Source organism: Dreissena polymorpha, chromosome 5 (assembly GCF_020536995.1).
Source record: "Dreissena polymorpha isolate Duluth1 chromosome 5, UMN_Dpol_1.0, whole genome shotgun sequence".
NCBI classification, from domain to species: domain Eukaryota; kingdom Metazoa; phylum Mollusca; class Bivalvia; order Myida; family Dreissenidae; genus Dreissena; species Dreissena polymorpha.
In genome coordinates, this window is record NC_068359.1 from 124,309,332 (window position 1) to 124,337,297 (window position 27,966).

Here is a 27,966-nt window from a genome sequence, read left to right on the forward strand (position 1 = left end):
CATGAAAACTGAAGATATTATTCATCCGAATCCAGTGTTTAAAAAATAACCCGATTGCAATCATATACCATTTACCAATGTCATACAAATGGCCTAAAATTGTGTCAAGCACCTATCCTTTTCAGTTGTTAAACATGTACCCTAAACTAGCATTAAATATATACCATTAAACAGTGTCAAAGGCATTGTCTTATCCTGGAGGCCAGCAAACACATTTAAACAGAGAAAAACACACATGAATTATTCAACTTAATAGACTCAAACACAATAACATAATCAGAGTGAAACACACAATCTAATTCAGTATCGAACATGTGCCAAATGAAAAATTGTCTGGTTTACTTATTATTACTATATTGAAATGGAATGGAATACAATTGGAAACGGACAAGTACCTTTAAGACCTTTTTTGCACGGAGCGTTTAAGTTGTTTTTAAGCGCATTCACTGACTGCTCTAGTTACGGACATTGCGAGTTAAGCAACAGTGCGATCATTTTTGAAGTAATAATGCTGGCCGGAAAGATCGGTAAGACAGTTAAACATTATTGTATTTTCATGTATTAAAAAATCGCAGTTTGCCTGTCACTTAGCACAAAATATATTAATTTTATTGATGTACGTATTGTTCCATTCTGTTTACAATATGTGCTAACAATTGACAAAACACGTTCATAAACAGGGTTTTATCCAGACGGGGTATTGCCCGGGAACCAATTTTATATGTTTGAAGTTTTCAAAAACGTTACAAATATATTAATTATCTTTCCTAGTATCACTGCTTACATATTGTTAGAGAGAGTTATACATATAGAAAAACCTAGTTTTTGTTTAAAATGGCACAATAAAATAGTATATTTTCAAGGAGATATGCTATTTATTATTATTTATTTAAATAATGTTATTTAATGAGAAATAATGTGAATATCTCTATGAAATCGTTAATAGCGAATACAAATACTTTGATCGTGTTTCTTTTATCGAGACCATTGACAAGTGAAAGAAGAAGTATAGTATTTCAATGTATTGTATATGCATTTTGTCAATGCATTAAATAAATAAAAAAAGCTGTAGGCTAAATATAGCTATCTTTACGTATCGTGCTACGTCACCTTTAACCTAATATTTATTTAATGGATTTGATGTATGAAAACCCATTTTCCTACATAACGGATGTATTTATCAAATATATTTTAACTAAATACCATATATTTAACTTTAATGACATATAATTTCATCTATGAAGGCTTAAAGACGTTTATGATTATAGGTTTGGTGATTCTTCTTGGTGTCGCTGTGACACAAGTTCTGACAGAGGTAGGTGGACTTATTCTGAAGAAATAACACCCAGAAAATGTTTCTGAAAACGTTTCGTGCGTATATTTGTTTTCATTGTTGTGGGTTTTTATAACGCTCGATTGTTAATTGTCGGCTCGGGTACTACTTACATGTACCCCAAGTACTCCTGAGTATACTTACATGTACACCGCGTACGGTAAATATACTTAAACGTACCCGATCGATATTAGACTGTACCCGAGTGGTATTCCCCCCAAAATCCGATGTCGTAAAACGCTCTACCGATTACCGTAAACCAATATTGTTTATCTTTAAAAAACTTCTCTTTAAAAAACCTGCATCAACATGCTTTTTTAGTATAAGTTCCGATACTACAGAGGCCTTTTAACAGAACATTGACATACATGTGAACATAATTATAATTAAAAAATTAGCCGACAACGACCGATTTAGCGTTACAACTCCCTGGTAATTTTAAGTATAATTACCGTACCCGGGGTACATGTAAGTATACTTAAGAGTACCCGGGGTACATGTAGGTTGTACCCAAGCCGAAAATGAGTTGCATTAACCGATTGCAACAGAAAAACAGGCAACTTTTGTGTAAAGTACTGTAATCTGTCTAACTTTCATTCTGTTGTAGTTACTCCAAAACTGCTTGATTTAAGTTATTTTCTCAACAATGGTCGTAACAGTCACACGTTATCTCAGAACACTTGATACAGATATTACAAGCAGAAGACAGATAACTTCTTAATTAGTATATTTACTGTGAGTCTGCCTTTAAACGCATCAACACGGTTTTGCAAGCATCACGCCAGTGCCAAGTTATATAAAAAAACCCTCTGCATTTCGAAATGAAAAAGACAATCTAGATTAAAACAACTAGCGAAGACGGTTGCCAGCAGGAATTATTTGGCGAAGCTGTCCCAGCTCACTTTTGATAAAGCTTTCTTTTTTTCTTTTTTTTTCAACATACATCTCAATTACATCATGATTGTACATATTATCAAATATAATATATTTCGTCAGCAACATATATACTTGAGTATTATTTACATTCACTATTAATGCACTCATAAGTTATTCAGGTTACTAACAACAATAATATGGAAACATCCATGTTTTTATGCTTCATATCGTTACCAGAAAATAAATTTTTGAGATGATGCTTTATTTTTTGTGTAGAGATTGAAAAAGGGGAGAAGATTATTTAATAAAGGAATGAAAAAATAATTTTAGAAAACAAATTCAAAAGACACGCTATGTTTGTTACTTTAGCGGAAAAACGCACTGACTTTCTGTGCGCGTAAAATACACACTTGCGACAATTTATTTTTCTAATAATGTCGAATGTTCTACGTTAAAGGAATGTAAAGTAATTGAAGTGTTTATATGACACCAACAATGGCTGCATAATGTTTTAGGATAAAAAGTCACACACTCTTTTTAATTATTTAGAATAAACGATGTTAAAGACATTTCATTGACTATATGAGCTCATGCAGCCAATACAATCAGAGATACAAGGCATATAGTATTATTATCTGTTTTGATATGGTGTTTACTGTTATTAAAGAATACCTCTTCAGGAATTCTCAAAATGCTGGCAAAATAAGGATTATAAGTGTACATAATTGTCATAAGAAACTAAAAGGCTGGTTTATTAAATGCATTCAGTGTAGAGTATTGGCGTATGTCACACATATGATTGCCTGGTAAAATTCAATTAACAATGCAGATATGTGTTATCTACGGAATCCGGATAGTGCCATTTATAATCTCGCCCTTCTTTCATCAAGGGCGACACACGATACACGAAGCGATACACGTTTTTTTGTGCGACACACGAAGCGACACACGATATTTTGCGCTTTACACGAAGCGACGCGCGAGAATATACCACGAGCTATCGCCCTTGTGTAGGTAGTCCAAAAGGCGATATATCGTGGTATATATCGTGGTAAATATCGCGTGTTGCTTCGTGTACCGCGCAAAAGATCGTGTGATGGTTCGTGTATCGCGCAAAAATATCGTGTGTCGCTTTGAGTATAGCGCAAAATATCGTGTCTCGCGTTCAAAGGACGGCACGCGAAAGAGGAAGCGACACACGATATTTTGCGCGACACACGAAGCGATACACGATCCTGTATTATTCAAATATCGATCATATTATTCGAATCTCGTGTATCGCGGTCTAATTTCAGACCGCGACACACGACACACGACACACGAATCGATACTTGATATTTTGCGCGAAGCACGAAGCGACACGCGATATTTGTACTGTTCAAATATCGCTGTAATAATATCGCCTGTCGACTCTCGCGTTTTAAAAAAAATAGGGGAGACAAAAAGGGGGATATTTTGCGGCCATATTGGTAATAAATGGTTACAAATTACTGTAACACCATTTAAAAAATGCGAGAGTCGACAGGTTATATTATAACAGCGATATTTGAACAGTATAAATATCGCTTGCCGCTTCGTGTATCGCGCAAAATATCGAGTATCGCTCCGTGTGTCATGTGTAACCCTTGATGCAAGAAGAGCGAGATTATAGATGGCACTATCCGGATTCCGTAGTTATCAGTATTTACTCACGCGCATTAAGTGTACAATAGGGTTGTCGATCAACAAAACATGGATAATTTAGTGAATATGATCTACAATATTAACATACTATCACAATGGAAGAGGTTATACAGCGCATACAGTTTACACTATGGTCATTGATAGCAAAACACTTTGGTAATCAGTCGCAAAGAAGGCGTATCTAATTAAGTGATTTGCATGGTATTTCCATTTTCACATACAGACTGGATGTGTTTAGTTCGCACAGTTGATAAAATGATTGGCGTCGCACTGAAGTCTGGAGACTCTTATGTAATACGTTTTTAGCGCTTATGGGAGGAGAAGTTATTTTACGGATCAATGTGTATATTTTTGTTGTAAGAATATCTCGCATAGTGGTGATTTTTTGTGTAAATTAGTGTAAATAAGTACTGAATTTGTGCCTATTACATTTACTACAACATTTATTGCCAATAATACAAAGCTAATTCTTTTAATTAATAACTGATCACAGGGACTGGGCAATAATAAAAGATCACAGGGACTGGGCAAATACGCGAACCGGTGAAACTTTCTGGTTTTGTATAAAAACAAAACATATTGAACATAAATTTATTTTGTGGTTTTTCTAACAATAGCGCAGACTTTTGCTGTTCGAGTATTGGTTAACGCATATTTTCTTCAAATTTTACAAGACGACAGCGATTACACGGTTCATTGCTTTATTGATAACCGTTACACTACAGTCACTTATTAATATCTTAGTTAGAAGGTGATTTTTCAAGCTGTTCCGTAGTGCAGTGGTTACACGCTCGCTTCACATGTGAGAGGCCCAAGGTTCGAGCCCCAGTAGAATCAAATTATTTTATTTGTGTTCTTTGTTAACTTTTCGCTTTGATATAGACATTTTAACTCTCTGATTATACTCCTTTAATTGACGTTTCGGCATAATGCCTTTATCAAAACATTGGACATTATATGTTAACCACATTTTTGCATCTTTTGACTGCACAATTTAAATAACAAAGAAAAATGTTCTTAAACGTCAAATGACGTTGTACATGATGACGTCATAAATGGCGTTATTTAAAATGGCGTCAAAAAATGTAAAAATTCGCCAAAAATGAAATTACGTTAAACACTTACATATTTTGTCTTAATCTTATGTTAAATGTGTGCTTTATATATTTCATAAATTGATATTTTACAATAAAACAATCATCATCATATGTAATTATAATCGACCTAAACTTATTATCATTAATTAAATAGGGTAAACTTATTTAATGACTTTAATTATTTCAATCCATCTATGTAAAATATTATAATGATATTTGATTAAATAATCATATATACTTGCTATTCTATATAAATATAAACATTATGGATAATATACGTTGCATAAAGTAATATTATTTTTACATACATTTAGGTTGATGATTAATATAAAATGTTTTTCACATATATTTTTTACAAGATAGTTTCCCGTAGCAGGACATCAAGTTGATTTTTTGTATTAAGTCCATTTGGCGATTGTTTTTGAAACTTCTTTATGAATTCCAGTTCTTTAATAAGTCTGTAATAATGGAAACTGTCTCTTATTTGTGTTAACACTGATACACCCATATCCTGCACTCTGTGGCCAGCACCATTGAAATGTTCTGAGATCGGTAAAATGTTGAAAAGAGGTTTTCATAACAACCCAAAAAGCGAAATTCCAAACGAAGCAATAAAACAGAACTGTAACATTTATAACTTGGTGTACGGTATATTTTGTATTAAATGCCAAAAGATGGTAAACGTCGGAGAGACAAGCAGATCATTAAAGGAACGTGCCAAAGAACACGAGGCTGACGTGCAGCTACGAAGAGATAAACCGATCTCAGAACATTTCAATGGTGCTGGCCACAGAGTGCAGGATTTAGACAATAACACACGGCAGAGCTGGGCCGGGCGTCTATAATCGGCCCGCTGCCGACATAACGGCCCGAGGGCCTTTGGCCCGAAGGCCATTATTCGGCAAGGGCCGATTGTAGACGCCCGTCCCAGCTCTGTCGTGTGTTATCGTTTATATCACATATAATACTATTTTGGTCCTTCACGAAAATGTATACAAAAACAGCTTTCCGTACTTTTATTTTCATTCAATTGATTACGCAATTTATGACGTACCTCATGTGACGTCATATCAATGACGAAACTACCTAGACTCTCTGGATTTTAGGACAACAACAAATCGGACTTGGACTTGGAGTGTTTTATTTATCAGTTAAATATTTTGTTAAGCATCGAACGATTAGTGTGTGTGTTTACGATGGATTAATATAATATTATGAATGTGAATAACAGTGTTGAGATATAAAACTGGAATGAAACTGGTGAGACTGCATTTTCGATTTCGTTAAAATGTCGACTCGAATAACGCGATGTTTTGTTGAAAAATTGATGGATTATGCCTAAATTTAAGATAAGCGTCAGTGAATGGTTCTTTAACTGTTTGAAGGAAATCGATGTTGAATTCAAATGGTAATTTCTTTGATGAATACGTCCTTCTTTTGTCAGTCGATCAAATAATGTCTATCCTCAAAGAATTGCCTGCTCACATCCACTCTCTTTAAAATGGAAAAGATGGATGGCGATGAAGAAATGTGTCCAGAATTTATTTCGTCATGGAAGCGAATTAAATTTTACGAAAATAAACACGGTTATAACACAACTTCGGTGAGTAGAACAATAACCAGTAGATGATGTTTTACTTCTTTATGGCTAATAATGAATGTGGACGCCCTATTGTTCAGTATTAGCCGCGCGATCCCATTCTTTTCTGATATGAAAAATCGGCCCTAGGGCTGATATAAGTTATATTGGCCCGCAAGATACGAATAACGGCCCGGTCGCGACGTCATTTTGTTACTATTTATAGTAACGATATGTGATATATGGGTGTATCAGTGTTAACACAAATAAGAGACAGTTCCCATTATTACAGACTTATTAAATAACTGGAATTCATAAAGAAGTTTCAAACACAATCGCCAAATGGACTTAATACAAAAAATCAACTTGATGTCCTGCTACGGGAAACTATCTTGTAAAAAATATATGTGAAAAACATTTTATATTAATCATCAACCTAAATGTATGTAAAAATAATAGTACTTTATGCAATGTATCTTATCCATAATGTGTATATGTTATAAAGAATAACAAGTAAATATGATTATTTAATCAAATATCATTATAATATTTTACATAGATATGGATTGAAATAATTAAAGTCATTAAATAAGTTTACCCTATTTAATTAATGATAATAAGTTTAGGTCGATTATAATTACATATGATGATGATTGTTTTATTGTAAAATATCAATTTATGAAATATATAAAGCACACATTTAACATAAGATTAAGACAAAATATGTAAGTGTTTAACGTAATTTCATTTTGGCGAATTCTTACATTTTTTGGCGCCATTTTAAATAACGCCATTTATGACGTCATTATGTACAACGTCATTTGAAGTTTAAAAACATTTTTCTTTGTTATTTAAATTGTGCAGTCAAAAGATGTAAAAATGTAGTTAAGGCCAAAAAGAAAAATAGTTGTGTTTCAGGTCACCTCCTGAAAAAAAGTAGGGTCGGTAGGTAGGAAAAACTTATTATTTAAAATTCTTTTTATTTTTCATGTTTTTCATTGTTCAGTCTCAAGTTTTAATACCTCTCGCGAAAACTAATGACACGAAAGACGACTGTCGCCGATTTACACTTGAAAATACTATACCTGTAGGATACCTGTAGGATGATTTTGGGCTCTGTGGTAAGGACTCAAGTCCTTTTTAAACCCCTCTTCTTATCGACGTCTTATGGTACTGTATCCGTATGTGTTCTCACAACTAATAAAAATAGCCTTATTCAGTAAAAAATAGTTCCTTAAGTATGGTAAAGAATGAATGTCCTTTTGACAAACAACAGTTGTGATCACTAAAACTTATACACTATGTCCCCATTCCAATGTAGATCAATCCTGCTCTTGAATTCTAATACATTCTTGGCATCAACTACACATTGAGGCAAGTCATTCCACATGTTAATCACTCTTCTGGAAAATTGATTTTGACAAAAAGATGTTCTGGACTTTGGTTTCTCAAGCTTTAGATTATGTCCTCTAGTTGATGATGTATAATTGAAAAAGTTCTCAAAAACGCAATAATCTATATTTTTGACTATTTTAAATGTTTGAATGGCATCCCCACGAATTCTGCGATGAGCAAGTGATGGTAATTTTAGTTCTTTAAGTCGTTCCTCATAGGATGAATTCCTCAAATTCGGTACAAGTTTTGTGGCTCTTTTTTGAACTTTTTCTATGCTAATAATGTCCTTTTTTAAATATGGGTACCATATAACATTTGCAAACTCAACATGCGGACGCACCAAGGCAGTATATAATTTCAAAAATAAGTATTTGTCCATGAACTCAAAAGATCTCTTTATTAAGGCTAGGATACTGTTTGCTTTATTTATCTTTGTAGATATATGCTTACTAAATTTTAGATCTCTTTCGAAGAGCACTCCCAGATCACATTCCTCAGTTGCAGCCTGCAGAGACTTATTATTCATAGTATATTGTTGATTGGGATTGTTTCCGTAATGTATAACTTTGCATTTGTCAACGTTGAAGGCAAGTTCCCATTTTTGTGCCCATTCGCTGAGAGTCAAGATCCTCCTGCAGCCTGCCTGAGTCCGTCACAGGTGCATATAACTTGGTGTCGTCAGCAAATATTTTAGAAATACAGCTCACAGAGTCGGTGATATCGTTAACATATATTATAAAAAGTACTGGACCAAGCACACTTCCCTGAGGAACTCCACTCTCTACACTTATCCAGCTAGATGTACTTCCCTTTATTGACACACACTGTCTTCTCTGACTCAGAAAGTTCTCAATCCAGGCCAGAACATTTCCCTTAATGCCATACGCAGATACCTTCCTTATGAGTCTTCTATGTGCAACTTTATCAAAAGCTTTCGCAAGGTCTAAGTAAATGCTGTCCCAACTTTCGCTTCCTTCGATGAACTTTGTCCAGTCCTCCATAACATGTAGCAACTGTAACGCACAGGATCTTTGTGGTCTAAAGCCGTATTGATCATTTGATAATAAATTATTCACACTTAAATGATACATGATATGTTTTCTAACTATTTTTTCAAGGATCTTGCAGACTACTGATGTGAGACTAACTGGTATGTAGTTACATGGCTCAGTTTTGTTACCCTTCTTGAAAATTGGCGATATTCTTGCATCTTTCCACCCTTTTGGAACTTCTCCGGATGGCAGAGACTTCTTGAAAATTAATGAAAGCGGTTTGACAAAAACGTCAGGCATACTTTTAAACAAATATGGATGTATTTCATCCGGACCCATGGACTTAGACGAATCAATATCCTTTAGCAAATTTAAGACTTCCACTTCAGAAACATGTATGTCATTTAAATTATTTTCCACAGTTTTATCTGGTAAATCAGGTATATTATGTAAAGTTTCTTTTGTAAACACAGAGGCAAAAAATCCATTAAGAACATCTGCCTTTTCATTGTCCGATCCAACAAACCCCCCATCGTCCCGTTTCAAATTAGAAACGCCAATTTTTGACTTAACTTTACTTTTTACATACCGCCAAAATTGCTTCGGTTCACTTTTAGCTTTAAGCGAAATAGTCTGTTCATAGTTTTTCTTACTCTTCTTCACACATTCATTGGCCGCATTTCTCACCACTTTATATGTTTCAAAGTCTGCCGTTCTTTTAGTAGCCATATATTTATTCCAGGCATGACGCTTCCCCTTAATAAATCTCAATGAATCCTGTGTCATCCACAACGGTTTCTTCATGTGTCCTGATTTTGGTTTAAACTTTGGAACAAACTTTTCCACACTAGCTCTGAATTTGCAAACAAAAGACTCCCACATGCTGTTAGCATCGCTGTGTTGGAAATATTCCTGCCAGTTTGTTGTTTCCCACTCTTCCGTAAAGCGTATTAAATCACATTTCCTGTATTGATAGGAACTAGCTCCAGTACATATTATTTTGAAATCACATAAAAAATCAAATAGTAATGTTACATGATCACTGCATCCCAGGGATGGTAGATATTCTAAGTTCACTATGTCATTCTCATCTTTAGATAAAATTAGGTCAAGTATGTTCTTGCTCTGATCATTTCTACATCTTGTGAATTGGTTTACATGTTGAAACAAAAAGTTATCTCTTAAGCACTCAATAAATAAGCTTTCATGATGATCCTCTCCATGTGTGGTGGTGTACGTGTCCCAATCAATGTCCTTCATATTAAAGTCTCCCGTAATTAATAAATTCTCGGCGAGTCCAACTGCCATGTTTAATAAATGGTTAATTTCTTCACAGTTTCTAGTGTTGGGGGGGGGGGGGGCTCCGATAAATACACCCTAATGTTATTGTTTTGCTATCACTAATCCAGTCAATCCACGAAGCATCACCATAAAAGATATTAAGAGTGGTATTTGGTGAAACATTCAATTCTGTTTTCGCATAAATAATGACACCTCTACCAAGGTCAGTTCCAGGAAAAGCTGAGTAACCATCAATATGATACAATGTGGAAGAACATGATATATTGTCATAATTATACTTGGGTAACACTTCTGTAACAAATACAAAGTCTGGTGACACAATAGACAACTGCAAACGCAATTCATCAAGTTTGTTTTGGAGCTGATCTGCATTAGTATACATGCACTTACATCTTTCTGCAATTGATTCTGTTAAAACTGTTTTCGCGACAATAGTGGAATCAATACTTCGGTAAATATCACAGGGTTCCTGATCACTTATTGATTTAAAATCACACGTGATTAGACTAGAGTTAATTGCTTGACACTGTTTATGCCTATACTGCAAATCATTGCTCTGATGACTATTTAAAATCTCATTGTTTTTAGACAAAGAGTCATTAACACAACTTGAAAAACTGTCAACGAAAGAACTGTGATTAACACAACTTGAAAAACTGTCAACGAAAGAACTGTGGTGAACACGTGAAACTGGAACACTAACTCTATTTACAGTTTCTTTAAATTTATCATAGATGAAATGGCCGACCCGGCTCTGAAATGCCCGGTGTCGCCATTGTGCTATTCACAAGACTATCTGATCTTCTTTCCACTATTTCCCCTCTAAAAATAATTAAATCATGATTTTTCTCTTCCAACTTTCGCTTCTCCAGTTCCCTTTTGAGATTCATATTCTTTATTCTCTCTTCCTTAGTCTGATCCGGGGTTATGAAAATCTTGCTCCATCTGTGAGCATAAACTTCCCCTATCTTCGCCCTCAGATACCTTGTCCCCCCTAGAACTCTGTGTTTGTCTGAAACACTCCCAAGAGTTACCTTGATCAGTCGATCCCTTCCGTCCGATGGCCTTCCCAAGCGTACAAAATCAAATATTTTCAGACCAACACATTTGGTTGTAAGAAGTATTTCTTTCAGAGAAATTTCATCGTCCCCCTTCTTATCGGTGCTTTCCGCTCTCGGTTCTGGCACATTGTGTATAATAATGTTCAACTTACGCTCCTCGCGCTCTCTGTACTCAGTGATGGCTTTCTCAACTTGCTCTTCAACAACACTTTGTAGAGTATTTTTCAAATCCTCGTATTTTTTCTCACACGACTCAATTTTAAGCTGCTGTAAATGCAGAGCCTTAGCTAATTCAGTTATTTTAGGTAAAACCCGAGTACATCCATCACAATTGAAAGGCAGATTTTTAACATTTGGCTCACTCTTAAGAACATCGTAAACCTTGTTAGACACATGACTACACTCCAGGCAGAACCAAAAGTTACAAATACTGCAATTTAAGCACTTTGGACTCTTCCCTTTAAAAGAAATCTCACACTGAGCACATGTTTTGTTATTAACAACTTGAGACGCCACATGAGACGCCACTTGAGACGCCATCATAGATCTCCTCAGAAAAAAAAATGTAATCCGCTCAAAAATTAATCCTCATGATATAAGAACACTTCATAGATCACAGAGACCAAACTAATTTTAAATGTTTTAAGAAAGAGATGTTGATCGATCTCACACTAAGCACATGCTTCGTTATTAACAACTTGAGACACCATCAAATAAATCCTTGGAGAAAACCGTAATGCCCTCAAAATATAATCCTCATGATAAACGAACACTTCATTAATCACAAAAGCCCAAAATACTTTTAATTTAAATGTTTGAAGAAAGAGATGTTGATCGATTTAATAAAAAAAAAAAATCAGTCCTAAATTGTCCAACTTGCTGCCACCGGAACCGGAAGTCTATAAAGGTCATTGACTACATTTACATTGATCCTCGCTGTTCGTCAGAAATAAAATGATTGTTTTTGTTTATCTCTAAATTACGAGTTGCTACAAATTAGTTGACAGGAGCAGGCCAATCCGGATGGAAAGCTCATTGTAAGCTCGACTGTCCAACAGACAAAAAAACTCACCTTTTCTTCAGCAGCAAACCCACGAACTTCCAGTTTCGATCGCTTCGACTGTGCTGGGTGGTATCTGTGCCATACATTATTTAAAGTAATGGAGTTTGAATAAGAATTCAAAGACTTTGTTCCGGCATGATGAAAACATTTGTTCAAATTGACGGACAAAATGGACGACGCCATGTTTACAATCAAACGGAACGCCGGATATCGATTTTGCGGGAAAAACAGGCTGGTCCCCCGAAAACAAAAACAATTAAACTGCATATTAATTTAAACTAATATGTCTATGCTCAGTTGAATTATCCGAAGGGATATTAAATAATTATAACTCTCTGATTATACTCCTTTAGTTGACGTTTCGGCATAATGCCTTTATCAAAACATTGGAAATTATATGTTAGGCCAAAAAGAAAAATAGTTGTGTTTTCGGTCACCCGACCGACCCTATCTTTTTGGGGCCGACCCAAAAACTTATTATCCAATATTTGCCTTTTTTGTTAATTTTTCCCCGTCGAGTTCCGAGTTCGACGATTTTTTTCCGTCTCCGTCCGGTCGAATTCGGCCATTACCAGAATTATTGTATTGTGACCTGCAAAATAACATCTCGTCGCCGCGAACGCTTTATATTATACACATTGTGCAATCGGGGGACCAGCCTGTTTTTCCCGCAAAATCGGAACAAAGTCTTTGAATTCTTATTCAAACTCCATGACTTTAAAGAATGTATGGCACAGATACCACCCAGCACAGTCGAAGCGATCGAAACTGGAAGTTCGTGGGTTTGCTGCTGAAGAAAAGGTGAGTTTTTTTGTCTGTTGGACAGTCGAGCTTACAATGAGCTTTCCATCCGGATTGGCCTGCTCCTGTCAACTAATTTGTAGCAACACGTAATTTAGAGATAAACAAAAACAATCATTTTATTTCTGACGAACAGCGAGGATCAATTTAAATGTAGTAAATGACCTTTATAGTATTTTCAAGTGTAAATCGGCGACAGTCGTCTTTCGTGTCATTAGTTTTCGCGAGAGGTATTAAAACTTGAGACTGAGCAATGAAAAACATAAAAAATAAAAAGAATTTTAAATAATAAGTTTTTCCTACCTACCGACCCTACTTTTTTCAGGAGGTGACCTGAAACACAACTATTTTTCTTTTTGGCCTTATTATGCCCATGAAATATATGTGTGAGAGGGTGGGTGGGTGGGTTCGTAAACACATTAAAACTTTTACAGTGTTTTCATATCAATGAGTACTCAACCCCTATCGTAATTGAGCAACTTAAGAATAAGTTCAGAATCATCTCCCCTTGAAGTTGAGAAAAATATGAAATTACGCTTACAAGATGAAGCGGATTTTTAAAAACCTACACAATTCTGTTCCATTAATGAAAACCGCACACAGATGCCAGTAAAAAAGGAAACCAATGTAAATAAAATGAACTATGAAATATTTGGGGGTTACAACACAAAATCATAGATAATGGTTATTTTGGGGTTATAACACAACATCATAGATAATGGTTATTTTGGGGTTATAACACAAAATCATAGATAATGGTTATACCAGTACCTTTTTCTATTTTGTTTAAAATAATCGGCCAATATATTAATATTTACAGTAGAAAAAAATCGTTCCATGCAACTTCATTGAGTGCCTTTTACACTGAAATTCCCGACGCCCTTTGATGCTTTGCATCAATACTTATCTTGTAAAACATAGGAATGCCAGCATAATAGAAAGCACCTTTTTCGATATCAATCACACAGATCCCGTCTTAAGTTTACGGTTTTGTCACGAGTCGCACGACGACTGACATTTAAATGAAGTGGGTCCATTGTACAACACATTCTATAATCTCAAAAAGACTAGCATAATTTAGTTTTGTTCGTTTGAAGTATTGTCATAATTCACAAAAAGTATGACATAGTGATAATTCCGCATATTATAATCATAATCGCGCATAGTAGAACATGGTAATCAGTCAAACATATTATGTGACGTGAATTCACTTAAAGAATAAAAGTAGAATTTTCTGAAAGCTAACTTAATGAACTGCATTATGTAGATTACATTGTCTACAGGCTCATTTTTGTTCGCATCATTTACGGTGTTTGATTTAAACTATTTAAAAGAATCAAAACTGTTGGCAGTATATAAGTTTTAATATGATACATGAAACGGCTTTATTTCATTGTGCCAAACAATAGCTTTAATTATGTTCCTTTCATGCATATTAAACCATTCTCTGATGGCATTGTAATTTAATCGAATAAATGTCCGCTTTACATGCATTTTAAAGTTTATTGCTATGATGTGTGGTTAATGTTAATTGACAGTCGTATTTTTGTGGTAAAAATGGGGCTCAGTGTACAGTTTGACATGCTTGTTAACTGGTTATACGCCCATCTACTCCTCTCCCCAAATGAATTGACCCTTTACAGTCGAATAACACAGTTTTTTTGTCTTGTATGTTTCCCATTATATTTATGTTTCTCAAATTTCAGTTCTTATATTACAGTTGTAAGTATTAAGTTTTATTGTCAAACGCAGCCCACATAGAGGTTAAAAGCTACGGTTTCTAGTATGTAAAACCCAACAATTGTTCATCCATTTTATGACACACGTGTGTATCGTTGTTCCTTGTATCATCTGTCCATTTTGATTTATCACACGTTTTTGAATAAAACATATACACGTTCAAAATAGACTATTAACTATGTTCCAGAATTGTGATGCTCACGCTGTCCTTGAGAGATATCTGTCGTGTACTCAAAGTCAAATCGGGATATCTGATGCCACGAAAGCCACCAAGTTTGTGATTGATTTGTGTCAAAAGTATGTAATGCAGTTATTTGGATGCCACAACATATGAAAATACCGATGCAAATAAGAACTTTTGCAAATGTTTGTGATGTAAACTATACCTAAAAATAAATATACTTCTTTTCCAGTTTTGAATGTGCCATCAAGTGCATGACAGACAAGGTGGGCACTTGCTTCAAAACCGATGGCTCTTTTATCTATGATCCGGTAGTATTCAAAGTGTCATCTCGAGTGATGTGCAACCACAAACAAAGTGTGTACCTTTATGTTTCAGATTTTAATTTAATAAGAACTAGTCGAAAACATTTGCGCCAATTTTAAAAGGTTAAAAAAGAAACAAATACCAAAAGATGCTGATTTTGATGATCTTTATTTGCTTGACGTACGGCGGTTTAGTATTCGAATAAAACTTAATAAAATTACATGTACTTCTTTTTAAGTAGCCTTATTTTGTCACAAGACAAAATAACTTATCATATTGAAATTCCAAAAACGTGGTCACCAGGAAAAAATCTTCTCACCCCACTAAAAGCCATATTCATAACCCAATCTTGATAAAACCTATTCAGAATGATAATTCGGATAATATCTAGGCCACGTATTAATCTAGGTTATGCGCGTCTTAAACAAGTCACCGTGATAAATCAAATGAAACATCACTCGAGAAGCTTATTTTCCGCTAATGCTTGATACATTTCATCAAATGTTTAGCTTGAAATTTTCTTGGTCACGTGTTAATCTTGGACTTGTCGATCGAAATCAAGGTTACATCTTGGAAATATATTGCTTTGTAATAGTGGAAACAATTAAGACTTATTATTGGAAAAAATAGATCAGTATATATATCTTGACAATATCTAAGCTGGGTTCGAATCTGAGTCACATGCTTAGAAAAACTAAGCCACCAAGTAAAATCTAAGAAAAAACGTTTAACGACTATAGAACAAAATTCATTTATCATTCGCGATGGCTCGTTGTAACAATCTTCATCTTTCCAATTTTATGCGAGTGTTATTCATTGTTAAAAGAATCCATACACTTATACAAAAAGGACACTTTCGTAAGACTGTTTATTTAGACAATATCGAGTAAGTGTCAGGTGTGTCTAAAATCAAAGTCAACAGATAAAAACACATTTTATCTCACTAGAGATTTTATCCTAATAATTTTTTTTTCTTTAAACATGGTTAGTTATTTGTCTTAACAATAGTAAGGCCAACTATGTTTTGTTGGCCGTGCTCATGGTGAGCTTTTGTGATCGCCTTTTGTCCGTCGTGCGTCGTCCGGCGTCAACATTTGCCTTTTTAACACTCTAGAGGCCATATTTATTATATAATCTATATGAAATTTGGTCAGAAGATTGGTCTTAATAATATCTTGGATGAGTTCGAAAATGGTTACGTTGGATTGAAAAACATGGCTTCCAAGGGGCGAGGCATTTTCCTTATATGGCTATGGTAAAACCTTTTTAACATTTATTGTCCGATCTTCATGAAACTTGGTCAGAAGATTCATCCCAATAATATCTTGGACGAGTTCGAAAATGATGCCGGTTGGTTGAAAAACATGGCCGCAAGGGGGCGGGGCATTTTCCCTTTTATGGCTATAGTAAAACCTTGTTAACACTCCAGAGGTCACATTTATTTTCCGATCTTCATGAAACTTAGTCAGAAGATTCATCCTAATGATATCTTGGATGAGTTCAAAAATGGTAACCTTTGCTTGAAAAACATGGCTGCCAAGGGGCGGGGCATTTTTTTCTTACATGGCTTTATATGGCTATAGTAAAATTTGTTAATATTCTAGAGGCCACATTTAATGTATAATCTTCATGAAACTTTGTCAGAAGATTCATCCCAATAATATCTTAGATGAGTTCGAAAATGATGCCGGTTGGTTGAAAAACATGGCCTCCAAGGGGGGGGGGGTATTTTTCCTTATATAGCTATAGTAAAACCTTGTTAACACTTTAGAGGTCACATTTATTGTCGGATCATCATGAAACTTGGTCAGAAGATTTGTCCCAATGATATCTTGGACAAGTTACAAAATAGTTCCGGTTAATCCGTCGTGCGTCGTCCGTCTTGGGTTGTGCGGCGTCCACATTTTGCATTGTTAACACTCTAGACGGGTCACATTTATTGTCCAATCTTCATGAAATTTGGTCAGAAGATTTGTCTCAATGATATCTTGGATGAGTTTGAAAATGGTTACGTTTGCTTGAAAAACATGGCTGCCAAGGGGTGGGGCATTTTTCCTTACATGGGTATATATGGATATAGTAAAATCTTGTTAACACTCTAGAGGCCACATTTAATGTCAGATCTTGATGAAACTTGGTCAGAAGATTCATCCAAATAATATATTGGAAGAGTTCGAAAATGATGCCAGTGTTTCCTCTTAGATAAGTATCATTAGTAACAATATACATCTCTTATTTTTCATTTCAAAGACATTATTCACCATACATTTCATATGGAAACACAATCTATTTACACAGAGTGATTTGGATTGATTTTTAATACAACGTATTTAAGCATTACATTTCCATGCTGATATTGAGACATTTAAAAAAAATGTTCCTGAGACTTGTGAGAAGGTAAGTCTTTTCGTTATTAATATAATCAAAATCTTCATTAGACTGTGATTATATTAATGAGTTGTTGAATGCTCTTCTCTATAAAAGCTACTAAGACTGGGTATTTATCATCTTTATTTTAACTATTTTGAAGTGTTTGTTTGATATTATGTCATTCATGATAAAAAAGAAAACAGTTAGCATTTAACATGAGAATTATTTTCTGATGTGCCACAAGTATTTCTGAAAATATTTAGCTGTTCATTCGTAGATATTCAATTTTATATATTTTACTATACGAGGCAATATAAAATTATTGGCAATGTTATCAACCACATATGAAACGTCACACAAAACGGGTGTCCCTTTGCATAAAGATGTTAGTGACTTTCATTTTCAAACAGAACTTGGCTGTATGTTATAATTAATGTTTGAAATTTTTGTATCACTAGTTCCGCTGTACATCCCAATGAAAAACTTCAGATATTTTTTAAATTTGATTATTCATAAAGTGCCAAATAATACATCGACATGTTATTACCAAGTGTATGTTTTCAAATGATAAAAACTTCATTGAGATATGTGTAGTAATCTATCATTTTCAGACACAATAACCTGTTAAAGAAATTCTGCACGTTTGGTGTCATTTTTTTCTACATTCTATCCAACCAATCTTTTTATTTAACTAATTTTTGCAACATGATATGAATTTTCTTTAAAAGTATGCCCATTTTTCAGGAATAATGCAGTTTATCCACTGATTTAAGCATCTAGCAATATTTCTGAACCAATGAATTACTTTATTGTTTTGGTTTGCATTAATTATGAATAATCTACTCTTGGCAACAACATATAAGAGTAAATACACACTTTCAGGTGCAGATAATTCAAAAGTAGCCCCGCTATCCCCATTTTTTTTTTCAAAGTTGAGTCTTTATAATTATGCAATGTATAAGAAAATTTGACCAGTCAGATATTTCCCTTCTTTGTCCATATAAAACAGAATGTACATTTGAATGCGCATGATTAATTAAAGGATGTGTCTTTATATATTCAATCAATTATTAATATAAGGTGCAGATAATTCAAAAGTAGCCCCGCTATTCCTATTTTTTAATAAGAAGAATTTGTTCAGGCGCTTAAGAAAAAAATACAAATTTGAACGTATCCAATGTCAAAAGAACATTTAAAAACAGTACTACAAAGGAGGGATAAAACATATAAAGGGAACAGAATCTGTGCATGTGTTGTCAGTGTTACGTTATTATCTTCAGCATAGTGATTCTTCTCATGGATGTAAACTGTTTTCAAAATTAATTGAATGTAACCGACTGTATGAAAAAATGAAAAGACATCATACATTACATCATCATATGAACTTTATCGGCTGATATCAAAGACAACCTTCAGTGACATCACAACTCTGTTTGATAGAGTACACATAGATGAGAATAATATTTAAACTCTTGTATTAAAACATAAGATTCATTTCAGTTCGGATCAATGGAGGAAAATAGTTTGGTTTGAGTGCCACTTTTCAAAATCTATCAAACATTTAGCTGGTTCTATTGAGTATGAATATGTTCTTACCTTTAAAAACAACATGCTTCAGTCATTCTGTCTTTTAAGGAGTGCAGTGAAGCTTGGAGTAAAATCGCAACTAAACAAATACGGGAAAGCAGTTATAAACAATGATATAAAGTCTGTTCTTCAAGAAATTTAATTCCACGAGAAATTAACTTTGTTACGTGTTTTGATGTTAACAATTCGTTGAAGGACAATTAGTATTAGGATTCAATAGTTACCAACTTCCAGCTGAAAAAGATTATATATGTCAACGTATTTTCTATGTCATTAATCGCAGGCATAATGTTAATATAGAAAAAATCTTCTTTTAAGTAAACAATGAAAAGATTTTGAAAATTGTAAATACGAGTCAGTCTCTAGATTTTACATAAGAAATGAAGTGGAAAATGGAATAATAAAACATGTGGATTATGTGTGGTGTGGACAGTCCTTGTGTAATGAAACTGAGACTTACAGGGAATTAAGTTCGTGTAACATTTGTCACACAGTCTTGGTAAAACCATTGACACATGACAGTCTTGATATTCTACAAGAATGGTTCTTAGAAACGCCGCTTGACACCCAGTTAGTGCTTGTAACTTTTGAATTCAGAGAGTTTCCGTAAGTCTTAACAACCGCAAAAGTATAATCGAAATAAAATAGTTAAATTGTACAGTTATTACATTTTGCTGTTGAACATATACAATAAGCATTTTATTGGTGTTTTCCAAGAAGCAAATACTAATGGACTTCTTGTTGAATACAAGGGCTATTAACTCTATGTTCAACATTACATCCTCTTCCGGAATAACAACTTGTCTGAAAACTGCGGAAGAAAAACTGAAAAAAAGTGCAAATGAAGATCTTTGCTACTACAACACATGCTTAAAGCGACATAATCTTTTCTATGAAAAAGACAACTGGGAAGAGGGAAAATTAGTTGAGCTTAAGACAGTGCCATTTTATCCTTATGCTTGACAATTTAGTACGAATTTCCTTCGAATTTAATCCCTTGCAGATTCATTTTTATGTTTCATGTGCATTGATTTAAGCATTTATAGTGTGTTTAGGTATATTCATTTTGATATTATTTGTAACCTTTTGTATCCTTCTTTAGATTACAATATTTTGCAAACAAATTATTTTTGACTTTAAAAGAAAAACCTCTGTTGTTCAGGTATAAACAGTGCTGTTCTATATACATTATATTAATTATAGCTTATTATTTTCATGCGCTTTTTCATCGAAATGGAAAAACACCTTTTTTTTATTATGATGTTTTGCATCAGCTGGTGTAAATAGGGCATTGACCATATGAATGAAATTGTTCATATTAAGCTGCCTTTTTTTATTAATATTAAATTGCATTAGCACATGATCACACCTATTAATGATTTGTGTTTCATAAAATGTAATGCTAACTCAAAACAGTAGTATCATATTCAATAATATGGATCTGCATATTCAGATTGTTTGATAAAAGTTATTCTGTGTTCAAAATACACGTTGTTATGTTTGTTTTCACAGAAACCTTATCAGCATTATTACATGGGTTCTGGCTGGCCCCCCCCCCCCCCCTCGACTATAATATTGTGTAACACACACCTGTATCAGTTATCACTGTAGTGCAGCTTCTGTAATTAATGTTGCCATTTCATGCTGAGAATCTAGCAGTACTTGGGAGATCAAAGGCAAACTATGACTGACCTCTTACTTGAACTCTCTTTGTCTCAGTCTGGTACATGGTTATGTAAGGCTCAAGCTGGTTATTGCATCAAAGACTTTTGATGCCTGGTCTTTGATGGCTGAGAAGTTATCATTTTGAGGCAGACCCTCTATTGATAAGATGTGAATCAAATATTTGTGTATCAAACCGGATTTGTTGATTGTTTGACTATATTGATTGATGAAAAGTGCATTTTGGTGTGATTATGAAAGATTTGTGTTTTGAAAAGGATTTATTGTTGTTTTAAGCTCACCTGAACACAACGCGCTCATGGTGAGCTTTTGTGATCGCCTTTTGTCCGTCGTGCGTCGTGCGTCGTCCGTCGTCAACATTTTGCCTTGTGAACACTCTAGAGGCCACATTTATTATCCGATCTTCATGAAACTTGGTCAGAACATTTGTCCGATTGATACCTCGACTGAGTTCGAAACTGGGTCATACTGGATCAAAAACTAGGTCACTTGGTCAAAAATAGAAAAACCTTGTGAACACTGTAGAAGTGACATTTGATGCCCAATCTTCATGTAACTTTGTCAAAATGTTTGTCTAACTTATATGTTGGTTGAGTTCAAAAATGGCTTCCGTCCGTTGAAGAACATGGCCTTATATGGCTATGGAGAAACCTTGTGAACACTCTAGAAGTCACAATTTTTGCCCCAATCATCATGAAACTTGTTCAAAACATTGGTTTCATTGATATCTCGGACGAGTTCGAAAATGGTCCAGATCGGTGAAAAAATATGGCCGCCAGGGGGCGGGGCAGTTTTCTCTATATGTTTATAGTGGAAACATGTGAACACTCTAGAAGTCACATTTTTTGTCCAATCTTCATGAAATTTGGTCAGAACATGTGTTTTCTGAATATGACGGTTGAGTTCTAAAATGGTTCGGATTGGTAAAAAAACATGGCCGCCAGGAGGGGGGGGGGTCATTTTTCTTATATTTGTATAGTAAAAAAGCTTGTGAACACTAGAAGTCAAGTTTTTTGCCTAATCATCATAATTTGTTTTCTAAACATCAATTTTATAGATATCTCGGACGATTTCGAAAATGGTCATGATGGGTGGAAAAACATGGCCGCCAGGGGATGGGGCAGTTTTCTATATATGTATATAATGAAAACATGTGAACAGTCTAGTTCTGATAAGCAATAATGTTAAAAAAAGATAACCTGTACATACTTTCTAATAGTTAACTCCCTTGTATAAACCTGAGACTTCCTTCATAAAATGTGGTGTACATAAAGACAGTAGTTTGCATGCACTTAATAAACCTATTGTTTCTATGTCATAAAATAACTGTACATGTACTAATGCACTGTAGAGCCTTATCTTTGATCTTTACTGATAAGCCAAGTTAACCAACTGTGTTTGGTGTATTGATAGAACATCTATTGTGCTATGAAATTGTTTCCATGGCAACATTGACTCCAGTTAAATGCACTGGCTTACCTTTACATAATTAGTGCAGTAGATAATGACCACTCTGTATTTATCAACATACTAGTATGCTCAAGATACTCTCCCTTGAAGGGTCCACACTTCTGATAAAAATAAACTGGGTTTCATTGTATGTCTACAGTTGTTTATAGTGAAACATTTTGAATACATTTAGTCACATTTTTTGTTCAATCTGCATGACACTTGCTGAGTGCAAATGTATATATCATATCTTGATTTAGTTTACTAATTAGTTTTAATAATATCATCTTCAAACATGACACAATCTTTATGAGCATAATATTTGTATGCCCTCAAAGGAGGGCATATAGTGATCGGACCGTCCGTCCGTCTGTCTGTCCTTCCGTCACACTTTGAGTTTAGGTTATCGCGTTTAGGTTTCGCAAAATGTTCAAACTTCTATTTCGCTTCAGATAGCAACTTGATATTTGGCATGCATGCGTATCTCATGGAGCTGCCTATTTTGAGTGGTGAAAAATCAAGGTCATCCTTCAAGGTCAAATATATAGCTTCAAAGCGGCGCAGAAGGAGGCATTGTGTTTCTGACAAACACATCTTTTGTTTGCTAATGGTGAAAGTTTGGTATCACCTTTTGTCAATTGTCTGTCTTCCGTTGTGCGTCATGAATATTTGCCTTGTCAACACTGTAAAGCGGCCACATTTATTTTCGGATCTTCATGAAACTTTGTCAGAAGATTTGTCCCAATGATACCTTGGACGAGTTCAAAAATGGTTCAGGTCTGTTGAAAAACATGGCCGCCAGGGGGCCATTTGTTGTTCATTCTTTATGAAACTTGGTTAGAACATTTGTTCCATTGATATCTTGGCCTGCAAAAAACTGGTCATTTCTTTTTATCTCAGGTGAGCGACTTTGGGCCTTTCAGGCCCTCTTGTTTTATCTAGGGCAACTGCATACAAATCATAGGAACCTGGTAGAATCTAATGTGTGCTTTATCATGTTCTCATCATAATATACTGTCATTAAGACAATGTTTTTTGACAATTGAAGACCTATTACCATGTTATTAAAATTGGCATTTTTGACATGCGATCACCTTGTAAAAAGTATGTACAAACATTATCTCATGTTAGAAAAAGCAACAAATAAAGTTTATTTTTGTCTGTATAGCCCCTTTTTATGTGCATTTCTAGTTGACCATTTTTATTACAGTAACGATATTCATTTTTAAAATAGGCACATGCCCATGTGTAATTGGTATGCAACAACAAATATTGTATACTATATAATTGTCACATTAATTTGCGTATCTTTATGTCAGGTTAGCGCTTAGGGTAATCATAGCCATCTTGTTCATTTTTTGCTCAAACTTAATATCAACTAAACGATCATGTGTACAATATAAACAACGTGGGATTAATGCGATCATCACTTTTGAAACATTTTTTTTTCTGGTATTAACTATGACTTGTGTTTGGCACAAATCAATGTCTACACAAAATATGCCATTGTGTATCAGTTGAAATATGAATAGCATACATATTGAAAAAGGGTAAATAACCCAATGCTAAACTTCTATTGCATAATAAATAGTTACACACTTAATGCATTATTAATTAGAAAAAATTAAACAGTTTAATGATAATGCTAACACTGCACACCAGAAATACTGCTGGGTTACTTATTTTATCGAACTACCACACGATATCGACCGGATATTGATCTACTCGGAGCGCAGCAACGTACTTTTCCTCAAATATAATACACGAAACCAAACCTGTAACTCTGTGGGCATCATTATTTTTACTATTTGAGCATATTTGCGAACAGTTCTAGACAAGCAGTCGCTTTAAGTAAATTACGCAATTTAGTACCCTGTAATGCCACTTTTAAACTTTTGTTTATCATTGAAAACCGTTCTCCCCATATTTTTCCGCCAGAATTTCTTCAGATGAAGGCAATCACGCGTAACACCAATTGATTCTAAAATGATTGCATATAAGGCAGCAATAATACTTTTGCATTTACTCTTTTGCAGAAATGCTGGATGTTTTAGAGCTTTGCAGCACGCACATTTTCGAAAATAACGCCTGCTTCTCAACGTTTGTGGACCAATTTGCGAATTCTTATGAAGACTTTCTGGATGGGAACTATTCGAGCTACAAGACGGCAGCTTGCAAGTATAACTTCGTTAATCTGCATGACATGTCATGATCTAATTAAAAAAAAGCAAATGCTTATCACGGAAAACGTATTAATTGAAATATATTGGTTGCTGTATCTTAAAGCGGGTATATACGATTTTTTATATGTGTTTAATTGTAATATATTGATAAAATATGTTACAATAATACAAAATAGGCAAGAAAAATTATACATTAAGGCCGAATTTTATAAAATGAAGCAAAGACAAATTAACGCCCCGAGCCGATAGTGACGTACATATTTTCCTACAATAACCGAAGCATTCGTCTTTGTATTAGGATCGGAGATAGTGTTCGTGTGTCGTATGAATAGATATCGTTGCAGAATTTCAAATAAACCGTTAAACTAAGTTTAGATGCACATCGTACATGTATGGTATACATGCTGGGGAATTCGGCTGTACAGCCGTTTTCATTTTCAGAATTAAATATCTGGCTTATATCGCATTTTTCGACACATGTTCTTCTTAACTTTTATTTTAATTTATATTGAAATATATTTATAATAAGTTGTTTACACAGTTGATATAAATTCATAAATATTTGACTTAATCGTATATACCCGCTTTAAGCTACAAAGACGGATATATGTATCATGTTTAAATGCACGATCGTGAAACAATACAAGGCAAGATTAAAAGAGCCGCGTGCTGAGAAAACTGGGCTTAATGCATGTGCGTACAGGCTAATCAGGGACGACACTTTCCGCTTGTATGGTATTTATAGTTTCAAGGAAGTCCCTCCTTACCGAAAATCGAGTTAAGGCGGAAAGTGTCGTCCCTGATTAGCCTGTGCGGACTGCACAGGCTAATCTGGGATGACACTTTACGCACATGCATTAAGCCCAGTTTTCTCAAAACGCGACTCATTAAATATTTATGTAAAGGGCTCATTGCCGGTTCATGTCAAGTCTCGAATACTCAAGGGCTCGCCTTTCTTAGCCCGAACCTGCAGCAAACAATTAAAGCAAGAATTGCTACCATTGAAATCAACTTTATTGTTTACATATATTTGACATCATCCTCATTTTAATTGATGTACAACTAATTCTAAGTATAACTAATATATCTTAATAAAATTATTGAAATTATCGTATTGAACTTATTTGTCGTAAGTGAAGAAATCTATTATTGAATATTGATTTGTAATTCAGTATTTATTGACGTTATCAGTGTTGCCATTAAATTGATCAATATCGTTTTAGTGCATTCAATACCTTGGTGGGATGCTTTGAAAGCGACCCAATCATGGCGTCAGGAACGTGCACTTCTGACCTTGCGGCATTCGCAACGGATGTCTTCGTTGTTTCCTACAGCTACTCCGAATGCGGTATTGCACAAACCCACGATTACTTCACTACATACGCCGGTGACATCACTTGTGGTGCGAATCGAGTTGCCATGACAATGGCATACGTCATATCCGCTTTAATTTTTGTGTTTTGAGCAATGCTTTATTGATTGACTTAACTATTAATACCATGGTAAAGATTTTAATTGTAAAGTTACTTATGATATACATGTTTATAGTATACACTAGTATTTCGTCTTCAAAAACGACGATTTGCTGACTTAAAATTTGAAATTAATAATGGCATGACTATATGATATTTTTAATTCTAAAATATTCAATAAACAAAAGTTGTTCAATTGGTAATTCGATTATACAGCACTGACCCTTTAATAGTTTTTTATGCCCACGGATCGAATGATCGGGGGTATATTGTTTTTGGCCTGTCTGTCATTGTATGTGTGTGTATGTGTGTGTCACTGTGTGTGTGTGTCCAAAACTTTAACATTGGTCACAACTTTTGCAATATTGATGATAGCAACTTGATATTTGGCATGCATGTGTATCTTATGGAGCTGCACATTTTGAGTGGTAAAAGGTCAAGGTCATCCTTCAATGTCAAAGGTAAGACAATCAAATCTGCGCAGTAGGGGGGCATTGTGTTTCTTACAAACACATCTCTTTTTTTTTTTTATTTTACACTATTGCCTCTTTAATTATTTGTGTTTTTTTTTTAAGTCATCGTGTCATCGGTTCTAAATTATGTAATCCGATCCACTTTCACTGTTTTAGGCTACATGCATAAGTCATCGATTTGTATCATTTAACTTTTTAAATATTTTATCTCTGACGGGCGTTTCTTGTTTGATATATTTGTTTAGCAGTCACATAAATAACCAAGCTTTGCAATATGGATCCTGCACACCCATTATTGCTGCTTCTTCTTGTATTGTCACGATGATGATCTGAAATATTAATTATAGGATGCTATATTCTTAAATCTTTTTCTTAAAAGAAGAGATGTAGTTAACACTTGTTCGTAATTTCATTTCATCGTTCCTCAAAAAGTTGTTGATCTGTTGCTCTGGTCTTCTTTCTTACATTTATTAAATGGTAATGTAAATGAATGATTCCCTTGTATTATTGTTTAATTTGAGTTGCAATGCTATGAGGATAAATTTAATTAACACTTTTATGTATCATGAATATTGCTGGGCCAAGTGTGAGGTTGAGCGCTCTTAAACCGGTTTAAACCCCCAATGCTGTGCATTGACCGTTCTCAGGCGTTGACCCCAGCTTTATTCGTCTATGTGTGTATGTTGTTTCGTATTGTGCTGTTTCGTACTGTTTTGGCAATTTGTCACTTGAAGGACCAACTAATTGTTTATAATGAGAATGCAATACTACTCCAGCAGATGGAGTTTCACTTCTTTATATTGACACTTTATATTATGATTTTTAAAAAAAAGATGCTAAATCACGAGTCAATGTATTGATAAAAATCCGAGATTTTCAATATTTATTGACGCATTGTCAATTTTATTGACAAGTGTTTTGCACCCTTCAATAATATTCAATCAATATGTATAGTCTCGTCAAAATTTCTGTACAGTCAACATGGCTTAAAAGGGCAAAAAAATATTCTTTCAATATTATTGAGTCAATAAAATTGACATTGATATTGTGTGTGGATGGGGGGGGGGGCTTTAAAGGGCAACAAATATTCTGTCAATATTATTGAGTCAATAAAATTGACAATGATATTGTCTGTGGATGGTGGGCTTAAGTGGTCAATACCTTATTTATGGAGATTGCTGTACCCAAACCGTGTTTAAAAACGTGTTAAATGTTGTCTAAAACAGTATGATTACATAACATTGTTATTATGTTTATCTTTCATGGCTGTATTATTTTGTTACTAAGATTGTTACAGGAGACTTCTTAATCGGAACTAATTAATAAATGTGATCTTACTT

At 34.4% G+C, this 27,966-nt stretch overlaps 1 protein-coding gene across 1 annotated transcript; it reads left to right on the forward strand.

Annotated features, from left to right (window-relative positions):
- The first annotated feature begins 444 nt into the window (after positions 1 to 444).
- Positions 445 to 27,966, forward strand: LOC127832168 (uncharacterized). Its single transcript, XM_052357466.1, has 6 exons — positions 445 to 527; positions 1,269 to 1,315; positions 15,110 to 15,219; positions 15,336 to 15,460; positions 24,535 to 24,676; positions 25,905 to 27,966. The coding sequence occupies exons 1-6, from the start codon at positions 509 to 511 to the stop codon at positions 26,143 to 26,145; spliced, it is 684 nt and encodes a 227-aa protein (XP_052213426.1). The 5' UTR covers positions 445 to 508; the 3' UTR covers positions 26,146 to 27,966.